The sequence below is a fragment of the Gopherus flavomarginatus genome, chromosome 8, assembly GCF_025201925.1.
Source record: "Gopherus flavomarginatus isolate rGopFla2 chromosome 8, rGopFla2.mat.asm, whole genome shotgun sequence".
Taxonomy (NCBI): domain Eukaryota; kingdom Metazoa; phylum Chordata; order Testudines; family Testudinidae; genus Gopherus; species Gopherus flavomarginatus.
The window spans coordinates 30,058,780-30,079,363 of record NC_066624.1 but is presented as its reverse complement, the minus strand read 5'-3'; the positions used below and the strand labels follow the sequence as shown (position 1 = coordinate 30,079,363).

The window sequence follows — 20,584 nt, the reverse complement described above, 5'->3', positions numbered from 1 at the left end:
TGGCTCCATCACTTTTAAAAATGGGAGGGCTCAGGTCATCCGCTTTTCCAGGGGGGCCCAAATTGGCTTAGTCAAAGAAGGCTTTGTTTTTTCCATAAGCTGCAGCAAGGTCTTTCAACTTTAGACAATATTTGCGCAATTCTGTCATACATATACTTTCTAATGAAAACAGCAGTGATGCAGATTAAAAATGAGGAAGGCAAGAGAGTGCCTTTTGTTGATTTGTAAATGTGACTGAGTGTGAACAGCTGTGACCCATTGCATGTGATGCAAATGTTTCCCTGTGGTAAAAGGAGAGATGGCATTTGCTGTGTTATACAGACCATTTTAACTGTCCATTGTATAGTGTCTTTGGTAGGGATCCAATCAACTTGTACAGTGAACTGATGTCATCTAAACAGATGGACATAAGTGCAGGCAATCAAGAGACCATGGTAGTAGCAAGAGACCATGTGTGTGAAGAAAGCATGATTTTTGGATGATAACACTTAAAAAGCTGTCTGGTCTAAAGCTTGTGAAAGTATTGAAAAGTTCATGTGGGAAATAAACCAGTTCAGAGCTGGATGAGCTTTCAGAAAGAGCATGTAACTTTCAAAGCTTTATGCTATGAGTTATAGGCCATCTTCAGTGAAGTATGTTGCTGCATGGACTAGAGGGAAGAATTAAAACAAAGTCTATTTGCAGAAGACCCAATGGCAAAGATTTGTGTTATTAGGTCAGTAAGGTGTGAAGATCAGTTCTATTTCTTTTGCATTCATCTGCACAGGAAGGAATGGAATATTTAGTATCAATAAAATCTTTTTATATTAAAGAAAGATTTATGGTGGAAAGCCTTTATAACAATGGATCATCCAGTTTCACTGAATACAGTGAAAACAACAAACAATTAGCATAAATTATGAAAAGTATATTAGAGTTTTAAAATTCTCCCTATCTTAATAATTAAGATAAAAGTAACTCAGGTAAGGTGATTTGTTTTTAATATATGACTTTTCACCTGACAATATCTCTTTGTTTTGTTTTCTTTTGTTTTTCCTTCTTTTAATCATTTGTTTGTGTTTTACTGGCTATTTATAGGTTAGCATATGGATAAATATAGATATGTAAAATGCAGGGCATTATACTGGTTTTAGTTGTGCCATTATGTACAGATATAAATTAAGGTGCAATTGGTGCACTTTTGTTCTGCATAAAACAAAGAAATTAGTTTAAAATTGTTATACACAGACATATAGGGCCTAGTACAATGTCCATCAAAATAAATGGAAATGTTTCCACTGATTTCACAGGGCTTTAGATCAGGCCAATGGTGCAATATTGTTCTATCATGAGTAGTTGGTATACAATTTTTGTACATAGCATGTTACAAATAGCTCAGTAGCTGAACATCACTGCTGTTCAAATCAGTCTTTGGTACTCTCTAGTCTGAGCTGTGACTGTTTGAGATCTCATATTTTCTATTATAAATCATAATATGATGATGCATTTCCCTGCTGCTATTATTAACATTCTAAATAAATATATTTGATTTGCAAATGTGAGTATGTGAGTGAGTTTATCCCAGAACAAAATATACTGTTTCTTTTAAATCAAAAAGTGAGTTAATCTCTGATTTTTCACATGTAGGAGACCAAATTGTATCTATCTGTGGGAAGTACCAGAAAACGTGTATGTCCATGTATACAAAAGCTGAAACTACATCTTGTTGAATTCATTTTGATGGTGATCCCTGACTGGCAAAATAAATGACTATTATTTTTCATTGACATTCTCTCCATTCAGGTGAGGAGATAGGGGTGCGGAATTTTGGAGGACATAAGCTTCTCTTTTATATGCAAGCCTACCAAAAAACAAAGGACGGAAGTGGTCCCTCCAGGTCAGAGTCCCATATATGCCGCTTCTATGATGAGCTGCATGCAAAAGGGATGAGGATTTTGTGGATGAGGAAGATGATGAGGAGGAGGAGAGTGCACAGCAGGCAAGCAGAGAATCCCTTCTCTCCAGAAGCCAGGAACTGTTCATCACCCTGGAGCCAATACCCTCCCAACCCTCTCAAAGCGGGCTCCCGGACCATGAAGTGGAGAAGGCACCATTGCTGAGTGTATCTTTTGTGACAGGGTCAGGCCAGATGGATACAGGAGAGTGTTAGAAGGCAGATATATTAGTCCCAGATTAAGTAGATCCCTTTTCCCTGGGTAAGGTAACACGGGCAGTTCCAGAACAAGCAGGAACTTGCTGGAACCAATTAAGGCAGGCAGGCTAATTAGGACACCTGGAGCCAATTAAGAAGAAATTGAAAGAATCAGTTATGATAGGCTGGCTAATCAGAGCACCTGAGTTTAAAAAGAACATCACTTCAGTTTGTAGTGTCCATGCGAAGAGCTGGGAGCAAGAGGCACTAGGAGCTGAGAGTGGGAAGGTGTATTCCTGGAGGATTGAAGAGTACAAGCATTATCAGATACCAGGAGGAAGGTCCTGTGGTGAGGATAAAGAAGGTGTTGGGAGGAGGCCATGGGGAAGTAGCTCATGGAGTTGTAGCTGTCGTGCAGCTGTTCCAGGAGACACTCTAGACAGCTGCAGTCCACAGGGCCCTGGGCTGGAACTCAGAGTAGAGGGCGGGCCCAGGTTCTCCCCAAGCCTCCCAACTTCTGATCAGACACAGGAGGAATTGACCTGGACTGTGGGTTCTACCAGAGGAGAAGGTCTCTGGGCTATTCCCTGACCCACATGATGAATCTCTGAGGCAAACAAATCTGCCAATAAGCGCAGGACCCACCAAGATAGAATAAGAACTTTGTCACACTTTGTAAATATAATACAAGGTTTAAAAGCAAGCATGTTTAATGATTAATTTGCCCTGAAGACTTGGGATGCATTTGCGGCCTGTATAGCTACTGGAAAAATCTGTTAACGTGTCTAGGGATGGAGCTGAAATCCTCCAGGGACATCTCCATGAAGCTCTCCTGGAGCTACTCTAAAAGCTTTTGCAAAAGGTTTCTGGAGAGGGGAGCCTTATTCCATCTTCCATGGTAGGACACTTTACCATGTCAAGACAGTAGCAAGTAGTCTGGAATCACTGCAGAACAAAATATTGCAGCGAATGGGTCTGGGCTTTGGTGCCATTCAAGCAACATCCGTTCTTTATCTCTCTGTGTTAGCCTCAGTAGCAGGGGCGGCTCCAGGCACCAGCACGCCAAGCCTGTGCTTGGGGTGGCAAGCCATGGGGGGGCGCTGTGCCGGTTGCCGCAAGGGCGGCAAGCAGGCTGCCTTCGGTGGCATGCCTGCAGAAGGTCCACTGGTCCCGCAGCTTTGGCGGACCTCTCGCAGGCGTGCCGCCAAATCCGTGGGACTGGAGACCTCCCGCAGGCAAGCCGCCATAGGCAGCCTGCCTGCTGTGCCTGGGGCGGCAAAATACCTAGAGCCGTCCCTGCTCAGGAGAGTGATATCATTCATGATCACCTGGTTGAAATACGGGAAATTTGTTTAAGGGGACATTCATAGGTGCTCATTCCTGCTGGACTGTTTGCCTTTGGCTGAAAAGAAATCATCCCCGCTGTTAGCCACCCGGTGGGGGGAGGCCCATTCATGCTGAGCTGTTAATGTTTAGCTGACAGGGATCTTCCCTGATACTAGTCACCCGCGACAATGTTTTTGCCCCATCAGGCATTGGGAGCTTAACCCAGAATTCCAATGGGCGGCGGAGACTGCGGAAACTATGGGATAGCTACCCACAGTGCACTGCTCTGTAAGTCGATGCTAGCCATGGTGGTGAGGACACAGTCCGCTGACTTAATGTGCTTACTGTGGACATACACAATCGACTATAAAATTGATTTCTAAAAATCAACTTCTATAAAATCGACCTAATTTCGTAGTGTAGACATACCCTAAGATGGGGAATAATAGTACGTCCAAGGAGAGTTGTAAGGATAAAACACAATAAAGATTGGAGGCTACATTAAGGAAAGTTTCCTAATAGAAAGGGGGTATCCAAATCCTTTTTGACTATAGTTAACATAAAAGGATTTAAAAAGCAAAATCTGTGGATATGACTTCTTCTGTGGTTCTAGGCATGTGACTTAAATGTTTTGCTTCAGTTTTCTCCATTTGTGAAATGGAGACAAAAATACTTAATGATTTCACAGACCTGTTGCAAGGATAATTATGTGTTTGTAAAGTGGTTTGACAAAGATTAAGAACTAAGTATAACTATTTTATGCTACTGTGAAAGGCAGACTTTTAAAGTTAAAAGTTAAATTCTGTAAATACATGAAAAAGCTTGAATATCAGGCATAAAGGAAAAAAAATATTTTGCTGAAAGTTAACAAAAATATGGAAAATAATTGGTAAAAATGGAAGACTATGAACATCAGAAGGCTAAACATGAAATCATAACATCGGATTTGAATGTCTTTGTGAACTTTTATTATTTTAATGATGCAGTTTGGATCATTTGTTAAAATGCTGTGCTGGATTATGTATTAGTTCAAACCTTGTTGATAAAAAACCAAAACAAAGAAAACAAATTAATTTATTGAATGTAAATAGGTACAGTTTTTACCTTTAATCTTGTCAATGTGCATTCTTGAATGTGTTTAGGCAATTCTAATTGACTGGGTCCTAGTTTAATATAATGTAGGGAAATTCTGCAATGAGGCCACTGAATGTGCAATTTAATTATGCTGGTGTGCACTTCTATTTGTTTCTAATGCAGAGGATCTATTGGTAAAATGAATGCCCATTTTGTGGTCTGTTATGCAGAAAATGTTTAATCCAGTGTTTGATTTACTCTGTTAAATCTTCTTTATTGAATGCGGTTATTCATCCGTGCAGAATTGGGTATGCTGCTTTCTGTTACTATGACATTGCAATTAAATAGCTAAAGAGAAAAACATGGTAAGACATTTTCTAAAGGTCCATGACATTCCCATAAAATTATTCATATTTATATACTGTTTTTCTCTTTTATTTGTTTTTACAGTTGCCAATACTAAAACTGAACAGTATAGAGAAGTATTTTTTTCATTGCAGAGCTTGACAAATCCAGCAGTTAAGGACCCTAGATGAACATTTTGTCAAATAAACTAGTACTAAGAAGAATTTCTGGTCCAGTGGATAATGACTGTCATCATGAAATAGGATTGTACTGATTGCCATCTTATGAATGAAGCTAGCAGGAGCTCGGAGAACCAAACAACAGCATTTTGTGATGGGATAAATAGTTGGGCACTTTGGATACAGGAAGACATTGATAGGGAAATCACTCTACCCCTGTGCACTTTTAGAATGGTATTAAATCATAAAACATTCTCAAGTTTAAATACTTGAAATGTTTTCATGCACACTTCCTTTTCTTAGCAAGAAAAGGGTCTGAGAGGAGAATTTATAATCTTTCTGTCACATTTCATAAAATATTACATTATAGATTATAACATTCTCAATGATATGATGGTATTTGCTTTTCATCTCTAAACATTTAGGACAGGGATGATCAACATTGTGAAGTATTTGGGGTTGAACAGTTGTTGTTGAGGGTGAAAAACAAGGAAAAGATAGCCTTTGTTAATAGGATAGGGCTACAGAGACTGCAGGACAGGAAAACTGTAAACAAAGTTTTGCAAAACAGCTGGTAGGATAATTATAAGGGACATAAGATTTGGTCTTACTCCTTTAATATCATTAGAATCCATCATTGTTTGTTTAGCCTTAAATATTATAACTATTGATTTTCTTCATCTGTTATTTGTTTTTTAGCCTATTGAGAAGCCCCGATGTGTGAACACATTTTATATTTGTCTTTAATGTTGTTTGAAGTTTTCCACTAGAACACTGTGTTTCTTAAACTTTCTGGCGTGTGTCCTATCAACAAGGATTCTGTTGTGCATGAACTTTACCATGTCTGGTGGAACTTTAGGGCTGAGGTGGTCTCTGTTTTCCATTAGTTGTTTTCTACTATTTTTTTCCATTCTTTTGCTGTGTGAGCAAGAGACTTGTAATAAGGTGTTAACAGGCTACTGGTTGGTTTATTATTACTTATGATTTAAGGTGTTAAGACTTGAATATATTCACACACACATTCAGATATCATTAAGAATTTAGTTTAAACATTCACAAGGCATTAAACGCAGAGTGAAAAATGAAACTCTGTCTGAACGTTATCCTTTTGTACTTAGAGTAGGTATTTCTAGCTCTTTGTAATCTTACTTAACTTATTAAGGCCGGGGTTTTCAAAATTGCTCATCTTTCATTTAGATACCATAATAAATACTAGATTTTCAAAGGAGTCCAACAAATTTGATGCCAATCTCTTTTGAAAATCTGGCCAAAAGTGCTACAATAGGATTTGCTGGATGTTGAGCTCTTTTGAAAATCTGGTTTCAACTATGGGTGCTGATCATTTGAAGATCTGGCCCTTAGGCCCAGATCTACAAAGGTACTTAGGTGCTTAAGACTCGGGTTTAGGTGCCTAAGTCCCATTCTCCACTGTGATCCACAAAACTGCTGCTGAATGCTGTAGGTGCCTAACCTCCAGAGAGAGAGAGAGAGAGAGAAATGAGAGACACTCTGTAGTCCAGGTGCTGGGTGACCCTAAGTCCAGTACTCTTGCTCCAATCTCTGTATCTTTATTTATGCACAGTAGAACAGATTCAACAGCAGTGGTTGGGAGAATATCCCATAGCTCAGTGGTTAGAGCCCGCTCCTGAGAAATGGGAGACCCCTGTTTAAATTCTTTCTCCCACTCTGATAGAGAGAGAGGAATTGAATCTGTGTCACCCATATCCCAGGCAAGTGAGCTAACCACTGGGCTAAAAGTAATAAGGTGGCTGCCATCATAACCACCTGTTAGCTCGCCAGACATTTTGTGTGGTGTGACTAAGGGCTGGTCTACACTACGGGGGAAAATCGATCTCAGATAGGCAACTTCAGCTACGTGAATAACGTAGCTGAAGTCGAAGTATCTAAGATCGAATTACTTACCGTCCTCACGGCGCGGGATCGATGTCCACGGCTCCCCATGTCGACTCCGCAACTCCGTTCGGGTTGGTGCAGTTCCGGAATCAATATAAGCATGTTCGGGGATCGATATATCGCGTCTAGATGAGACGTGATATATCGATCCCCGAGCAATCGATTGCTACCCACCGATACGGCAGGCAGGTAGTGAAGACGTAGCCTCAGGCACCTAACTCATTCCTGTAGCAAGTGACTTAGATGCCTAAGCTGCCTGGCTTCAGGCAGTAGGTTCCTATTCATGCATCACTCAGGAAAGATAGGTGCCTCTGAGACAGAGGTGGGGCTTAGCACACACCCTTGTCATCTGCATCTCCTATTGGCTATCTTAGGTGGCTCACTGCCTAGCATACTGGCTTTTGTGGATTGCATTCTTAGCTGCCCATCTCTACCAGTTCATTGTATAGGCTCCTTGCCTGCTTTGTGGATCATTCACAGTGTTGTTCCTGTGATTTTCCAAGACACACAAAAATTAGGCACTTAGCAGCGCAACTCCTAAGTCTCCTTGGGGATCCCACCGTTAATCACTATAGCTGTATCTACTTACGTTTTTTGTTTATATCTCCTGTCATTCCTGGTGCATCACCCTGAAGTAGCAACAGTGGAACCCTGATAGTACACTGGCCACCTTTTCTTTTGTTTCACCATTCTTTTACCTAGATCTCCCTGGGAAAGAAGGGAGGAAATCAAATGAGTGCTAAGAGTCTGTTAAGATTTTCAGGGAAGAGATGATGACAGAAAGAAAGGAGTAAATGCTAGCTGAAGGGATTAAGGAAACTAAGAAGGGATTTTTTGAATATAACAGAGAACAAAGTAATACCAGTACAGGAAGTAATGTTGGCTTGTTAATAAATGTGGAAAGGAATTAAATTAATTATTAAAAAATGGTTGAGAGTCTAAGCTCCCTTTTAAAATCTATCTTCAACAAGCAAAATAAATGAAAGAAGTATAGACAATTAAAATTAAGGTAGACTTTATAAAATATATGTTGTCATTAATAAAATAATGAAATAAACATCATGAGAAAAATCATTAAATATTGCAAATGGCAAGATAAGTTGAGTACGAGTATAATAATTTAGCCCTAAACTTTATAGTATAAGAAATGGACAGCATTCGTTTTAAAGAACACCTCTCACCAAACAAATTTGACAACTTTTTTGACAGAATTTCTAAATTAGAGGATAAGATTAAGTTGTACCATAGAAATAGCATATTTGTAATTTAACTAAGCATCCAGCAGTGATTTATGAAATCTTATTCTCGGCATTAAATAACATCAGCTGGATATGAACATTGTCACATCGATTTCAAACTGGCCAAAGGATCATAAACAAATGTGTCAAAGTTATAATATATGATAAATGCATAGTATTAAACTGGGGAGAGGTGAGTTGGAAATAATTGAATGATATTCTGCTAGTCAAATTGTATTAACAGAATATACAATCCAATGAATTTTTACCCTTTTTTTAGCATTCACAGCCTGGCTTGACATAAATAACTTGACTTAAGTAACTTGCCAATTTCATAGTGGGTATGATTGGGAAAGTGCATGGAAGATTAAGTTGTCATAACAAGCAGTCTTCTGGAATCAAGATGGCTAGCTAAGATCAGCAGAAACTTCCTGGTATTGGTACCCAGGGTTCTTTCAACCGAAAGCTCTTGGTAACTTTTACTCTGTGCGAGGAGGTGTCAGGAAATAAATCGGGGAGACACGGCCGTCCAACCGATAGATGGCTGGCACAAACAAGACAACACAAGAGTGCTTTCACTTAAAGCTAAACTTTACTAGTCTCAAGCACATACATGCATCCGCAACAAGATTACTAAAACACCCCCAACCCTTGATAATCACCAAAACTGAGTGTGGCTTTTGAGTGACACAGAGGCAGCCCATCTGCTGATGGGGAACAGAAGATGCAACCAGAGGGAGAGACCAGTCCCGAAGAGTCCCCAAATTAGTTCCACTTTTTTCCGCTTTTTTCCCTTATTTATACATTAGTAATAGAATGACATGTGCCTTAAAGAAACCTTGTTAAGTAAGCATTTCAATGATCAAGCAATAAGTTCCTTCTGATTATTGATTAACCAGGTGTGGGTATTTCCAGAGTCTGCAGCCTTGAGACCCCAGTAGACACTCCTGGGGCACATGCTGCTCTTCTAAAATGTATCAGCAACTTCAAAACAATTCTTATCAGGAAGGACCCGGGGTCAAGCTGCCCTTTTTCTGGCACCCCAAACCCCCTCCCCTTCTGCCTTGGTCAAGCTGAGATTGCTAAATGGCCAATTTACAGCTTGCTGACTAGGCCGCCTTTAACAATAAGCCATAGTGGTTTCAAGCACTTTACTGGTTTGCCAAAGTCTCCCCGTACAGTATTAGGAAACGAACCTAAATGTAAATTAGAGGTCAGATTATGCATGAACAGCACACGGATAAAGCACACTGTACAGAGATAAGTTCCTACAAACTAACCAAGCCGTGCCAAAACATATGATGCAATGTACATCAAGTGTAATGTAGTGCGTAAATGTATATAAAGGAAGAGGTTTTCTATATAACTTTGGATTTGTGGTATGCCCTGTACCTGATCAACTCAGCGTAGCTTTGCTGTATGCCAAATAAAGATACTTGGGTGATGCAATCTGGAGTCAAACTGAGTTTTTGCAAAGTCAAGTGGAAAGAGTTCTCAGAGGGAATCCCAACACAGACTAATCCCATTATTTGCAAATTGATTTGGTATCACAAACAAACAAACAAACATCAGTCTATAGAGTTTTTGTGAATTATCTAGTGCTGTTATATAATACTCAAAGTTCAGAATTGGTCACCCAAGTATTTTAATGTGTAATACATTAATTATACTTAGAATAGGTGTTTGAATATAAGCACATGAATTTTATTTTGAATTTGAGTATATTATTGATTCATACTATTTTCAAAAGTTCACAGATGTATGAATGCTAAAGGGCTTGAGTACACTCAAATTGATCTGAAGCCATAGCATTCACAAAATAGTAGTTATTTTTCTATTATTGAACTAGCTCTAGAGATCAGTGATTTGTCCAATTTATTTAGTATCTTCATGAGTGATCTACAGAAGGGATTAAACAGCACCCCAATGACGTTTGTGATTAATACTTAATTAAGAGGAGATGCAAAATCAGTGAGGAAAAAGAAATAATACAAATGGACCTAAAGAGACTGGATACAACATAGGAAGAAAATAACAAAACGAGATACATCTTGGAAAAATAATCCAAAACACATAAAGAGGGAAAAAGCTAGAAAGCAGTAATGCTGAAAGAGAGTCTCTATTGGAGTGACATTGGACAACAAAGTGGGCCTCAAATTACATACAAGATGGTAGCAAAAAAGGCTGATGCAGTTTTGGGCTGCATATGGATAAATATAAAATCATGAAGTGAGAAAGTAAGGGTTTCCCTCTGTAATACTGCATTCAGTTCTGGGCACCTCATTAACAGAAAGACACTGCCACTTTGGAGACAATTCAAAGAATAACAATTGTTCTGGATTTAGAGGAATCAACCTACAACCAAAATGCTTAAATCTGTATCCCTGGCTAAGCCATGTGAAAGAATGGAAGAATGATGATAACAAATATTTAAGTATTGAAGTAGCATATAACTAAATGTAATTGGATGATTTAAATGCAAACAGAATAGTTCATGGGATAGATAATACTGTCTGTAACTATATGAGTTGGATGGTTTCCAGAGTCACTGTAGATCAGGAGCCACAGAGGGGAATGTAGGGTGGACAGAGGAGACCAGCTGTTTTCAAGGATAGCATTTTATAGGTTTTTACTTCCCACTGTAGATTGTTTTTCTTTCCCTCAAAAGGACAAAGCTCTTTAGGGAAGTGTCTGAGTGAAAGCAGCAATGAGGAGAAGGTTAGACTAAGGATAGAGCAGCAAAACTTGACTCATAAGAAGAGCCACACAGACCCTCGCATTTTGGCGACAGTCTCTGAAAGAGGCAGGCAGCAATACGCTAGTCTCTCTTCCGGATTACGAGGCGTGCAGGGCTGGACCCAGCAGGGGCAGGTCTCCGGGTTTCGGATATAGGGGACGCCCTACTCCCAGCCATGCTACGCCCTATCAGGATACAGTGGGTGCAGGAGGAGCATGAGGCTGACCATGTCCTAAGAGCTCTGGGTGGGCACACAGCAGACAGTCAGGGCTCTGCCCCCTGCCCTGCTCTGTCCAGCAGCTGCATATCCGCCAGCCACGAGCCCGATCGTTAAATCGCCAGCATCCCTTTAAGGGAATCGTCACTCCCGCGAGAACTACACTCCCCATAATGCAAGGCGCACAAAGCAGCAACGGCGGACCCGGCAACTTCCGCCAGACGCTCGCCTTGAATTGCAGACTTATTTCCGCCAGCGTAGGTCACATGATCGATCCCCTCCCAAGATGGCGGACAATCTGCCCTCGGAGTTTGATGTGGTGGTGATAGGAACCGGTATGAGAGTCGCACCCTCGGGACGGATCTGGGCTTTGGCTGGTAGCGCTTTGGGACGCGGGGGCAGAGCTGTGTGCGCGGGGCAGCAGACGTGGGGACGAGGCAGGGGGTCTCAAGGGCTGTGTGGAGCTATAGGGACGAGGTGGTGCCTGAGAGGCGGGAGCTGTGCTTGGAGGCTCGGGGGACCGAGGTCGGTGGCAGGAGACAGCAGCTGTGCAGGCACAGTCGGAGGAGTTGAGGCTAAGGAGGAGGGAGGATGGGGTGCCAGGTCTGTACTTGTGGGGTGGGAATCAGAACAACGAGGCTGAAGAAGGGGAGCTGAGCAGGTGGCTGGGGTGATGCTGGAGGGGAGGATGGAGCAAGGTAAGAATTGTACACTATAGTGCTGGGACCAAGGACAGGTGCTGCTGCTAGGGAACAGAGATCAAGGGAATGAGGCGTTGGACATGTTGCTGAGGTAAGGATGGGACTGGGACTTTAACAAGGAGGTGGATAAGGAAAAGGACTGTGAATCTGAGGCATGGGTTGGGGCCAGCTACTGGGAATCAAAAGGCATGAATTGTGCCTCAGAAGAAGGGAGCTCAAGTCTTGGTGCCGGAACCAGATATTCTTCTGGTATCTATAGTCTTTTTAGACTCTCATACACCTGTGACCAGACCTATAGTAAGCGGTCTTCCTCCTGGTTGAGTTAAAATATTATCCTTAAGCCCTTTAAAACTTTTAAAAATTAAATCTTAGGTGACAGGATCTCCTTAGGTAGTGTACGTGGTGATATTGACAATCTCTCTAAATTTCACTTACATAAACAAGAGCTGATGTTTTACTTTGAAGCAATTTAAGGTAGTTCTAAAATATCTGATTGAACCACAGCAAAATATTTACCAGGAAAACAAACTGTTCAAATTTTCTCCTTTTGTATTCATTTTGAAGGGGATTTTCTGGCCAGATAACTGAATTGAGAGCAGATGTGCTTAAATATTTGCTGTTTCATAGAACTCAGTGGTGATATTGGCTTAGCTGAAACAGCTCTTATTATAGAAAATCTTAAACTATTGTGGTTATTCCTAAAATTATTTTGTACAAAACTAAGGTTATTCCCATCCCATATATCCTCTTTACTTGAGTTTCACCAGCTTTTGAGCCCAATGCTGCAATCAGATCTGGCTGGGTGGATCCAAGCACCCTGCTGAAGCTTCATGGGGTCTGCTCTGACCCTAGCTCTTCAGTCAGAACCTTCTAGTTCTGTAATTTTTCTCTCTCTTTTGAAGTAAGCAATCATGTTGGTTGTTTTTTTTATTGAGGAGGAGTGATTTAAATAGAGCAATTGAAATCGCTGATTTTTTTAAACAGTGATTTAAATCAGCAAAAAGGACATTTTGATTTAAATCAGTTTTAATAAAGTTTTGCATTTGTACTTAATTATTTTCCTAATGAGAATTTGACTCTCCTGGGTCGGTAACCATGAAAACATGTTGATTTGCAGCTAAATATATTCTTTATACTAAACTTGGTGCCTCTTTTTGCTAGAACAGGAGGATACACTACATCTATGCATATTTGTTTAGCCAAATATATAGCTTGACTTACATCTATTCACATTCATATTTTTTACATTTCTTATTTTAATTATCTTTTCTTATTTACTAAAAGATTAATTTTTGACTTGCAATTTGTGTCATGTTCTTTGGATGGAAATTCAAATTCAGTTAGCATAAAACATCATTTAAAAAATAAAACTAATTTAAACGCTCTGGATAGGTTAAAAAAGCTTTATCAAAATATATTTTGTGTATTAAAACTGTGTATCTAAGGTATTTAAATGTAGTTAGTGAATTGAACTGATAGTGACCAGAAACTGTGCCCTTCAGGATTTTAGAACTAGAAGATCTCATCCTCTCGCATCTAGTTTTTATTCATAGATTGGAGGAGAACAAGCTTTTTCAACTTCTTTTCAACTTTTTCCTTTTTCAACTTCCAATGGTTTCTTAACTTTAAATGAATTAATGATTGAACTGAGCTAGTTGAATGAACAGAAATGAAGAAAATATTTTCTGCACCCACAGAAGAGGCTATTGCTGTCAAAAGCTGGTTTAGTAGTTTAATAAATTCTAGTTCCAAGTGCTTAGCTAGTGACTTCCACCAGTTCAGGATTTGACTTTCTTTAAAACTTTGCAGCAAAAACATACTCCTTAGTATTCTTTTTTATTTAAAATTAAATTGGATATTGACAGCCTATGTTAAGGCCTAAATTTATTATGGTCTATTAAAATAATTTAAATTAAATAGGCTTATTTTTTAAAAATAAGCCTCTATTTAATTTAAATTAAAATCAGATTTTTTTTAAAAAAATCCTTATATCCATTCTGTTTTTATGAAATAATTGTGTGCTATTCAAATTAACTTGAAGTCTTCTGAACCTTTAAACTGGGGGTGTGAGAGAGACAGAAGGAGATTTTTATTGGTAGACATACCTGAATGGCATATTCTGGGAATATTTGCTGATTAAAAGGTTTAGTCAAAAAAACACATTCCTATTATGTGTGCATTATTGTTAAATGATTTTAGTTAATATAGGGGCTAGCAAAAAATAGTAAAACGTGAGTATTTTTCCATTGGTGAACATAATTCCTATTAAAGGTACCAAATCAAGATTCTTGGGTGAACCAAGAGACCTCTATGGGCTATTCGTATAGATCAGTAGCAGGATTGAGGACCTAATGAAGAAACTGTAATAGTTTCCCTTGCCATTCAATTCCTGGTGGTCAGATAGTGTGAAGAAGAATGAGAGGGAATGGTAGTCAGGGTATATCAAAACTCCATTTGTTTCCTGTGAAAATTTAGTGATTAAAAAGCAGCCAAGCCTCAGTTTCGGTATACACACGTTTTCACATACAGTGAAAAAGCTTAATCATATTACTTGCATATCTGTGATGTATAAGCAATTAAAAATTCTCCCTGAAAGTCAAATCAGTGTTTGACCAAGCTAACCCTTCTTGCCTCTCAGATACCAGAGTACTACTGATGGTGGTAGTACAGAGTATAGGTAGGACAGAGTATAAACCTATGATGGAGTTTTATTGCTTTTCATGATCACGTAACGTAAAATACATGGAAAGCAATTGCCTCACTGCTTCAGATCAGTTGTCTGTCTAAGCCAATGTGCGGTCTCCAGTGGCGGCCAGTACTTGATGCTTCTGATGAAAGGTGCAAAAATACCGTATAATTGCCAACTATGGAATAATCTTCCCATAGGGAAAGACTTCCTGACTCTTATAAGTTATTGACTGATTTATACTCTGAAGTCTAAGGGTTTCTCTCATTTTTCTTACTCTGTTGTGGCTAACTTATAGATACCTAATGTGCATGACTAGAGCCAGTTGGATGCTATTTGCTTGTATACTTCAGGTATCTCCCTCACCCTTAGGTTAGGCCAGGGGTAGGCAACCTATGGCACGCCTGCCGAAAGCGTCTCACGAGCTGATTTTCAGTGGCACTCACACTGCCTGGGTCCTGGCCACTGGTCCAGGGGGCTCTGCTTTTTAATTTAATTTTAAATGAAGCTTCTTAAACATTTTAAAAACCTTATTTACTTTACATGCAACAATAGTTATGTTATAGACTCATAGAAAGAGACCTTCAAAAAACATTAAAATGCATTATTGTCATGCAAAACGTTAACTCAGAGTGAATAAATGAAGACTCAGCACACTACTTCTGAAAGGTTGCCGACCCCTGGGTTAGGCACATGCAAGTATATGAGCAGTATTGACTTTAAAAATCTCATAGTATAAATATATATATATTTTTAAAAAGAAATACATAGACTAAATAGCTGCCTAAATGATGTAGGTAGGAAAAATTGGTACATTAATAAAATTAAATTGGTCATTGTTTATAGATTCATAGTAAATAAAATTACATATTCATTTTCCAAATGTTTTCCCATTCATCTCATGTTGCTGCAGAATTTCCAGTTTGTTAGTAAATTCACCTCTGCATATTTCCCTTTCTGAAGAAAAGTGTTGCTGACAGGTTAAAACCTATCAACTCTTCTTAGTTAGTAACAAGTTCTGTCCTCTCAGTCTGAGAGAGGCCAGAAAAATGTAAGAAGTCCAGAATGTTGTATAGCTCTGAAAAGTGCTTTCTAAACCCTGGCATTGAAGGGGAAGTCTGTTTTTTTCAGTTCTCAGACCCCGGAAGAGCAGAGTTATGACTTCAGGGAGCAGCTAGCTCCTGCCCATAAATCACAAGTTCCAGCCAGCCCTTCTGCAGTGCCCTCCACATCATGATGATCTCCCAAGCTTCATGTCATTTTCTCTTGTGACTCTGTGATGTTTCAGATGACTCAGGTTTCAGTAATTAAAATCAATTATGGCTGCTCACCATCACGTTTTCATGTTTAACATAAAATCCTAATACACAGAAACAAGTATAAACCTTATGATTGACTTGCTGTACATGGCAAATAATTTGTTTTACAATTTGCCATGTCTAGACCGAAATGTTAAGGTGTCTCCATTTTTCACTTTTGGTTGTACTATGGAGATTATTTTGAATGCTGGAAGTTACTAGAAGATGACTGCCTGAGGACAGTACAGCTAGGGTTTTGCTATATGACTGAGTAAATAGGGGTTTTAATCTTTGTAATGCCTTGATGTTGTGAAGGTTAATCTTTGTGGATTAATAATTGATGTGCTGTAAGACAAAGGCTATGCCCTTTGGAGTTTAGTCCTTGCTGCATTGAAGCTTTTACTTGTAGTTAGTGATATAGTAGATCTGCCATTAAGGAGGAGTTACACTCTGTTCATCTTCTAAACTGAGGGTTTTTTATTGGATCTTATCTGTTTCAGTTTATAAAAGAGCCTAAGCCATAGGTATTTATACAAAAATTAAAATAATCAAGTACAGAAGTTTAGATGTTATATAGGAATGGAATTTCATGGGGTTTTCAAAGCAAATCAACGTTCTCTTATTTGCCTGTATGCTTCTAGTGCCCAAAGACTCGAAGTAGGATTAGGGCCATAGTGTACTAGGCACCCTACAAACACATAGAGATTCGGTCCCTATCCTGAATACTTTAGTCTAGCAAACAAATGGAGATAGGGGAAGATAAGGGGACTGAGATAAATTACTTAGATTAGCTCTCTCTGAAATATTTTTTATTTAAAATAAAATATTTAAGTAGTTCAGAACCATAATCTATTCCTAAGTGTCCCTTACCATACTTGTTGGCTGACAGAAATGGGAGTTTGAAGAGAAGTTAGAAGGAGAAAGTACATGCATGAGGGTGAACTGAAAAATGTACAGTGGCATTTAGTGAGAGGCAGACAAAATGGGTGCTGGAGGCAGGCATCTTTCATGCTGAGGCAAACACAGTAAGAAACAAGAGGTTAGTAGGAAGGGGCAGAGTTGTGACAGGCCTTGAAGAGCTATACAGTTTGTTGTGGTGGAAAGCAGGGAGTCAGTGGAAGGATTCAGTGAGGTGGGCCTTATGGTCAGGGCAAAAGACAAGGAAGAGATTAGCAGCTTGGAGGGGGCGTATTTTATTTGTGTTAGTTACCTTTTCCTTGAACTTTAGAAGAGATCAGGTATTGCACATACATTGTATTTTAATTAGCTAGACTCATTCATATTGGAAGTAAGGCATCTGGAAAAGCTGACAAGAAATGTGGATTCTCCCATCACTTAATCTTTAAATCAGAAGTGGATGTCTTTCTAAAAAAGATGTGCTGGTTCAGTGATTTCAACTTTTTTCATTTGTGGACCTCTCAAAAATTTCACATGGAGGTACGGACCCCTTTGGAAATCTTAGACATAGTCTGCGGACTCCCAGGAGTCCATGGCTCCCGGTTGAAAACCACTGCTCTAATTGAACCACAAGTTACTGGACTTGATGCACAAATTTCTGGATGAAATTTTATGGCCAATATTGTGTGGGAAATCAGATTAGATAAACAATCCCTATCAACATATAACATCATATGAATCTACGAATCTTTACAATAGCAGTATGACTAAACATTATCAAACCAAAATGCTCCTGTTCAAAAGATGCAAAAGATAGAGGCTGTTGTGGGTAGTCAGTTTTAGTATATTGCCTTAGTTCTGTGTTTCTCTGCTTTTTGGTGTTGACTTAATGTTAACTTTTTAATGTGTAGCCATTGATATCTAATTGTCAAAAACATGATTTTTGTAAAACATTAAAATATTTATGCTGACTTTTTAATGCATATTAGTAATTAAGACCTTTTACCCTTGCATTGTCTTTTTTCCTGTTTTTGATTGTATAATTTGTGCATCTGGTAATTTTAGTGATTCAATTAAGAGGTGACATTAGATTTGAATTTGTTCTTATTTCAGGTTCATTTAACTGTTTTCCCCATGGTGAACTTAATTAAAATGGAACCTTACGCTAAATTCTGGTCATCAGTTCTCCAACTAATACTTCACTTCTTTTCCTCCTCCTCCTCCTCCTAGCTTCTGAATTAATACCATGATACTCATGAAGTAAAGAGAAATGTTGCATTTACTGAAGGAACTGGCTTGCCTGATCTCCAGTTAAATACAGCAGGTTTTTTTGTCCTGATACAATGGAAAGATGATTTCATTTTTTAAAGGAAATTATATAATTAGCTGTGTGATATAAGAATGTATGCTATATTTCTGGCTGTATTGTAGGTCTAAATCAGCAACAAAACTTTCATTATCGAAGTGAAGGTAAACTTAATGCCCTTTTCCTTAGGACTTTAGATATCAAAGGATACAAAACTGCTAACCACATCTTGAATTTCCCGGGTTAAGAAATTAAGCAAGCTTGTCCTGCTATAGCAACATCTTTTTTTGTGAGTTCTGTTTTTTTTTAGTCATAATATTTAAGAAGTCAGGCTTTTTAACATCCTATCAAAGCCACTCAAATATCATTATATTTTGAATGCAGTATATAGTTTTATTTTGGTTAAATTATCTAGTAATTGAAAAACCTCATTTGTTTAACAGATATTATACATGTCATTCATTCCATAAGCCATTACTGCCAATTTAATCAGTCTGTGCTTTTTAAAAAAATTGTGTTTTAAATGAACGAGTAGGAATTCCTAATCTGTCTGAGAATAGTATTTCAGAGTACCTGATCTTGCAAGCACTTTACTCACTTGAGTAATAAGTTGAAGGCCATGGGTTTATTCATTTGAGTAAATTTATTCACATTCATATTTGTTTGGAGGATCAGTCTTTAAATTAAGGAATATTAAAAGACTGGTTATACTTATTAGTGCCAGAGGAGGACATTATGAGATCTTAGATAAAATTGCACTTTTTCAGAAAAAAGCATAAACTTGTTAATTTAATTTACATGATAGAATGGTACTGTCAAGTGTTCAGGCTCATACACTTCTCTTTAAATGATGATTTAAAAAGAGAAAATTATAGACAAACCAATTCAATAACATTGAAGTTATGGTAGAAACCATTCTGAGTTAAAACTGATGCTATCTCTAACGTAGTTAGTGCCTTTATATTGGATGTAGTATTTGTCTTAAATTGAGTTGCCTTGTTTGCTTGGAATATACTGTAATATTAACATTGCTTAAACTTGTCTGGTTATTGTAGAAGGCCTGTGTTGGCATCTGTTTAAGTTGTAAAATAAAGGATGTTGTTGTCTAAAAGGTGGCTGTATTCACATGTTTTGTCTGCCAGTAATTCTAATTTTTTTAAAAGTTATTCTTTATAAAAGCAGTCACAGTAAATTTTCTAGTTCTATGCAATTTTCTTTCCATTCTGGTCTTCGTCGGTTATAAATAACATATGAAATGACTTTCAAGGTGGAAAGCAGGAATCCATTTTGAAATATTCTATAAAATAGAGTGATTTATGGTTTCATATGATTTTGGCTGAAAGCACTCGGGCTTTGCCAGGTCATCAAAGTCCTGTCAGGGGAATCTATTATTTATTATTCGATATGCTGGGAGTGGTGTAAGTACTTTATTTTATGTTTATCTTATGTAAGTATAGTGTTAGAAAAAATCAATTCCAGATACTAATACAGTTTTTAAGATATATCCTGTAAAACTTACCTAAAAATTGTAGATGTGAATTACGAAGCTGAATATTAGCTATTCTGATCTAAAAGTGAATTTTGAAAAATGAATAACTCCTAATGTTGCTGCAAGATGTTTTTAGGATGTTCCTCAGGAATTTTTCTCTATAACTTGATAATTTGCTTTCTCTCCTTTATATTTTGGTTACTCTGCTTTTCATAAATAAGCAGTCTCGTTTTACACAAGTTAATATTTAGGCACATGATAGGGAAAAGCTGGACTGGGTCACTTATAAAAACATGTGATATTCCCATGAACTTCTGAAATATTATGTTTGTTTCATGTCATCTTTGTAAATAAATGGTAACTAAAGATATTTATTTAATCTCATAGGTTAGCAGAGTGGCATTGACTTGTTGTATTAATGTTTATAAATCAGGGGACAGAGCTACATTTTTTGTAAATGAGTAATCCCCTATCCTTTTAAGTGTCAAGAGAGCAAAACTGATATTCACAGCCACGCCTAAAGTTTTTGATATCCCTTTTCTTTGCCTTCTCAGTGACTTTTTCACCTGACTAACTTTCTGCCTTTCAAGTGCTGCCTCTGCTTTGAGTAAGTGCTTGCCCTTACTGATTTAATTCCTGATTAGTTTGGACATCACATCCAAAAACTTCTCAGACAATGCAACTGCCACTGAAGCCTTTTCAGAGTCCTTTTAAAATGGACAGGGTTCTGCTTCAGAAGTCTTTAGCACAAGACACTATCACAGATATTCTGTATTGCTTCTTTCCTTTCCCTCATGTAGTATGAGTGTTTTGCAATTCTGTGAACCCTTTACTTCTCGGATCATTTTACTTAGGGTCTTGATACTACCAAGACTGAAGTGGGGTAAAAACAGAGGATCCAATAATCTGCAACCCCGCTTCCAGCCCCAGTATAAAGATAACTTCATTAATAGTGCAGGATCAGACCATCTTTCTGCAAGGAAGCAAAAAAAAAAAAGAGGGAGAGGTCTTGGAAGACTCAGATACAAGTCAAACAAAAATAGCTA

General features: G+C 38.3%; 1 protein-coding gene across 2 annotated transcripts in view; it reads left to right on the top strand.

Annotated features, from left to right (window-relative positions):
• The first annotated feature begins 11,428 nt into the window (after positions 1-11,428).
• The window catches only part of CHM (CHM Rab escort protein), a 157,368-nt gene continuing 148,212 nt past the window's right edge, over positions 11,429-20,584 (top strand). For both annotated transcript variants that reach the window (XM_050965046.1, XM_050965045.1), the window contains exon 1: positions 11,429-11,496. In XM_050965046.1, the coding sequence (XP_050821003.1) occupies positions 11,448-11,496 (49 nt within the window). In that variant the 5' untranslated portion in view covers positions 11,429-11,447. The remainder of the gene's footprint in view (positions 11,497-20,584) is intronic.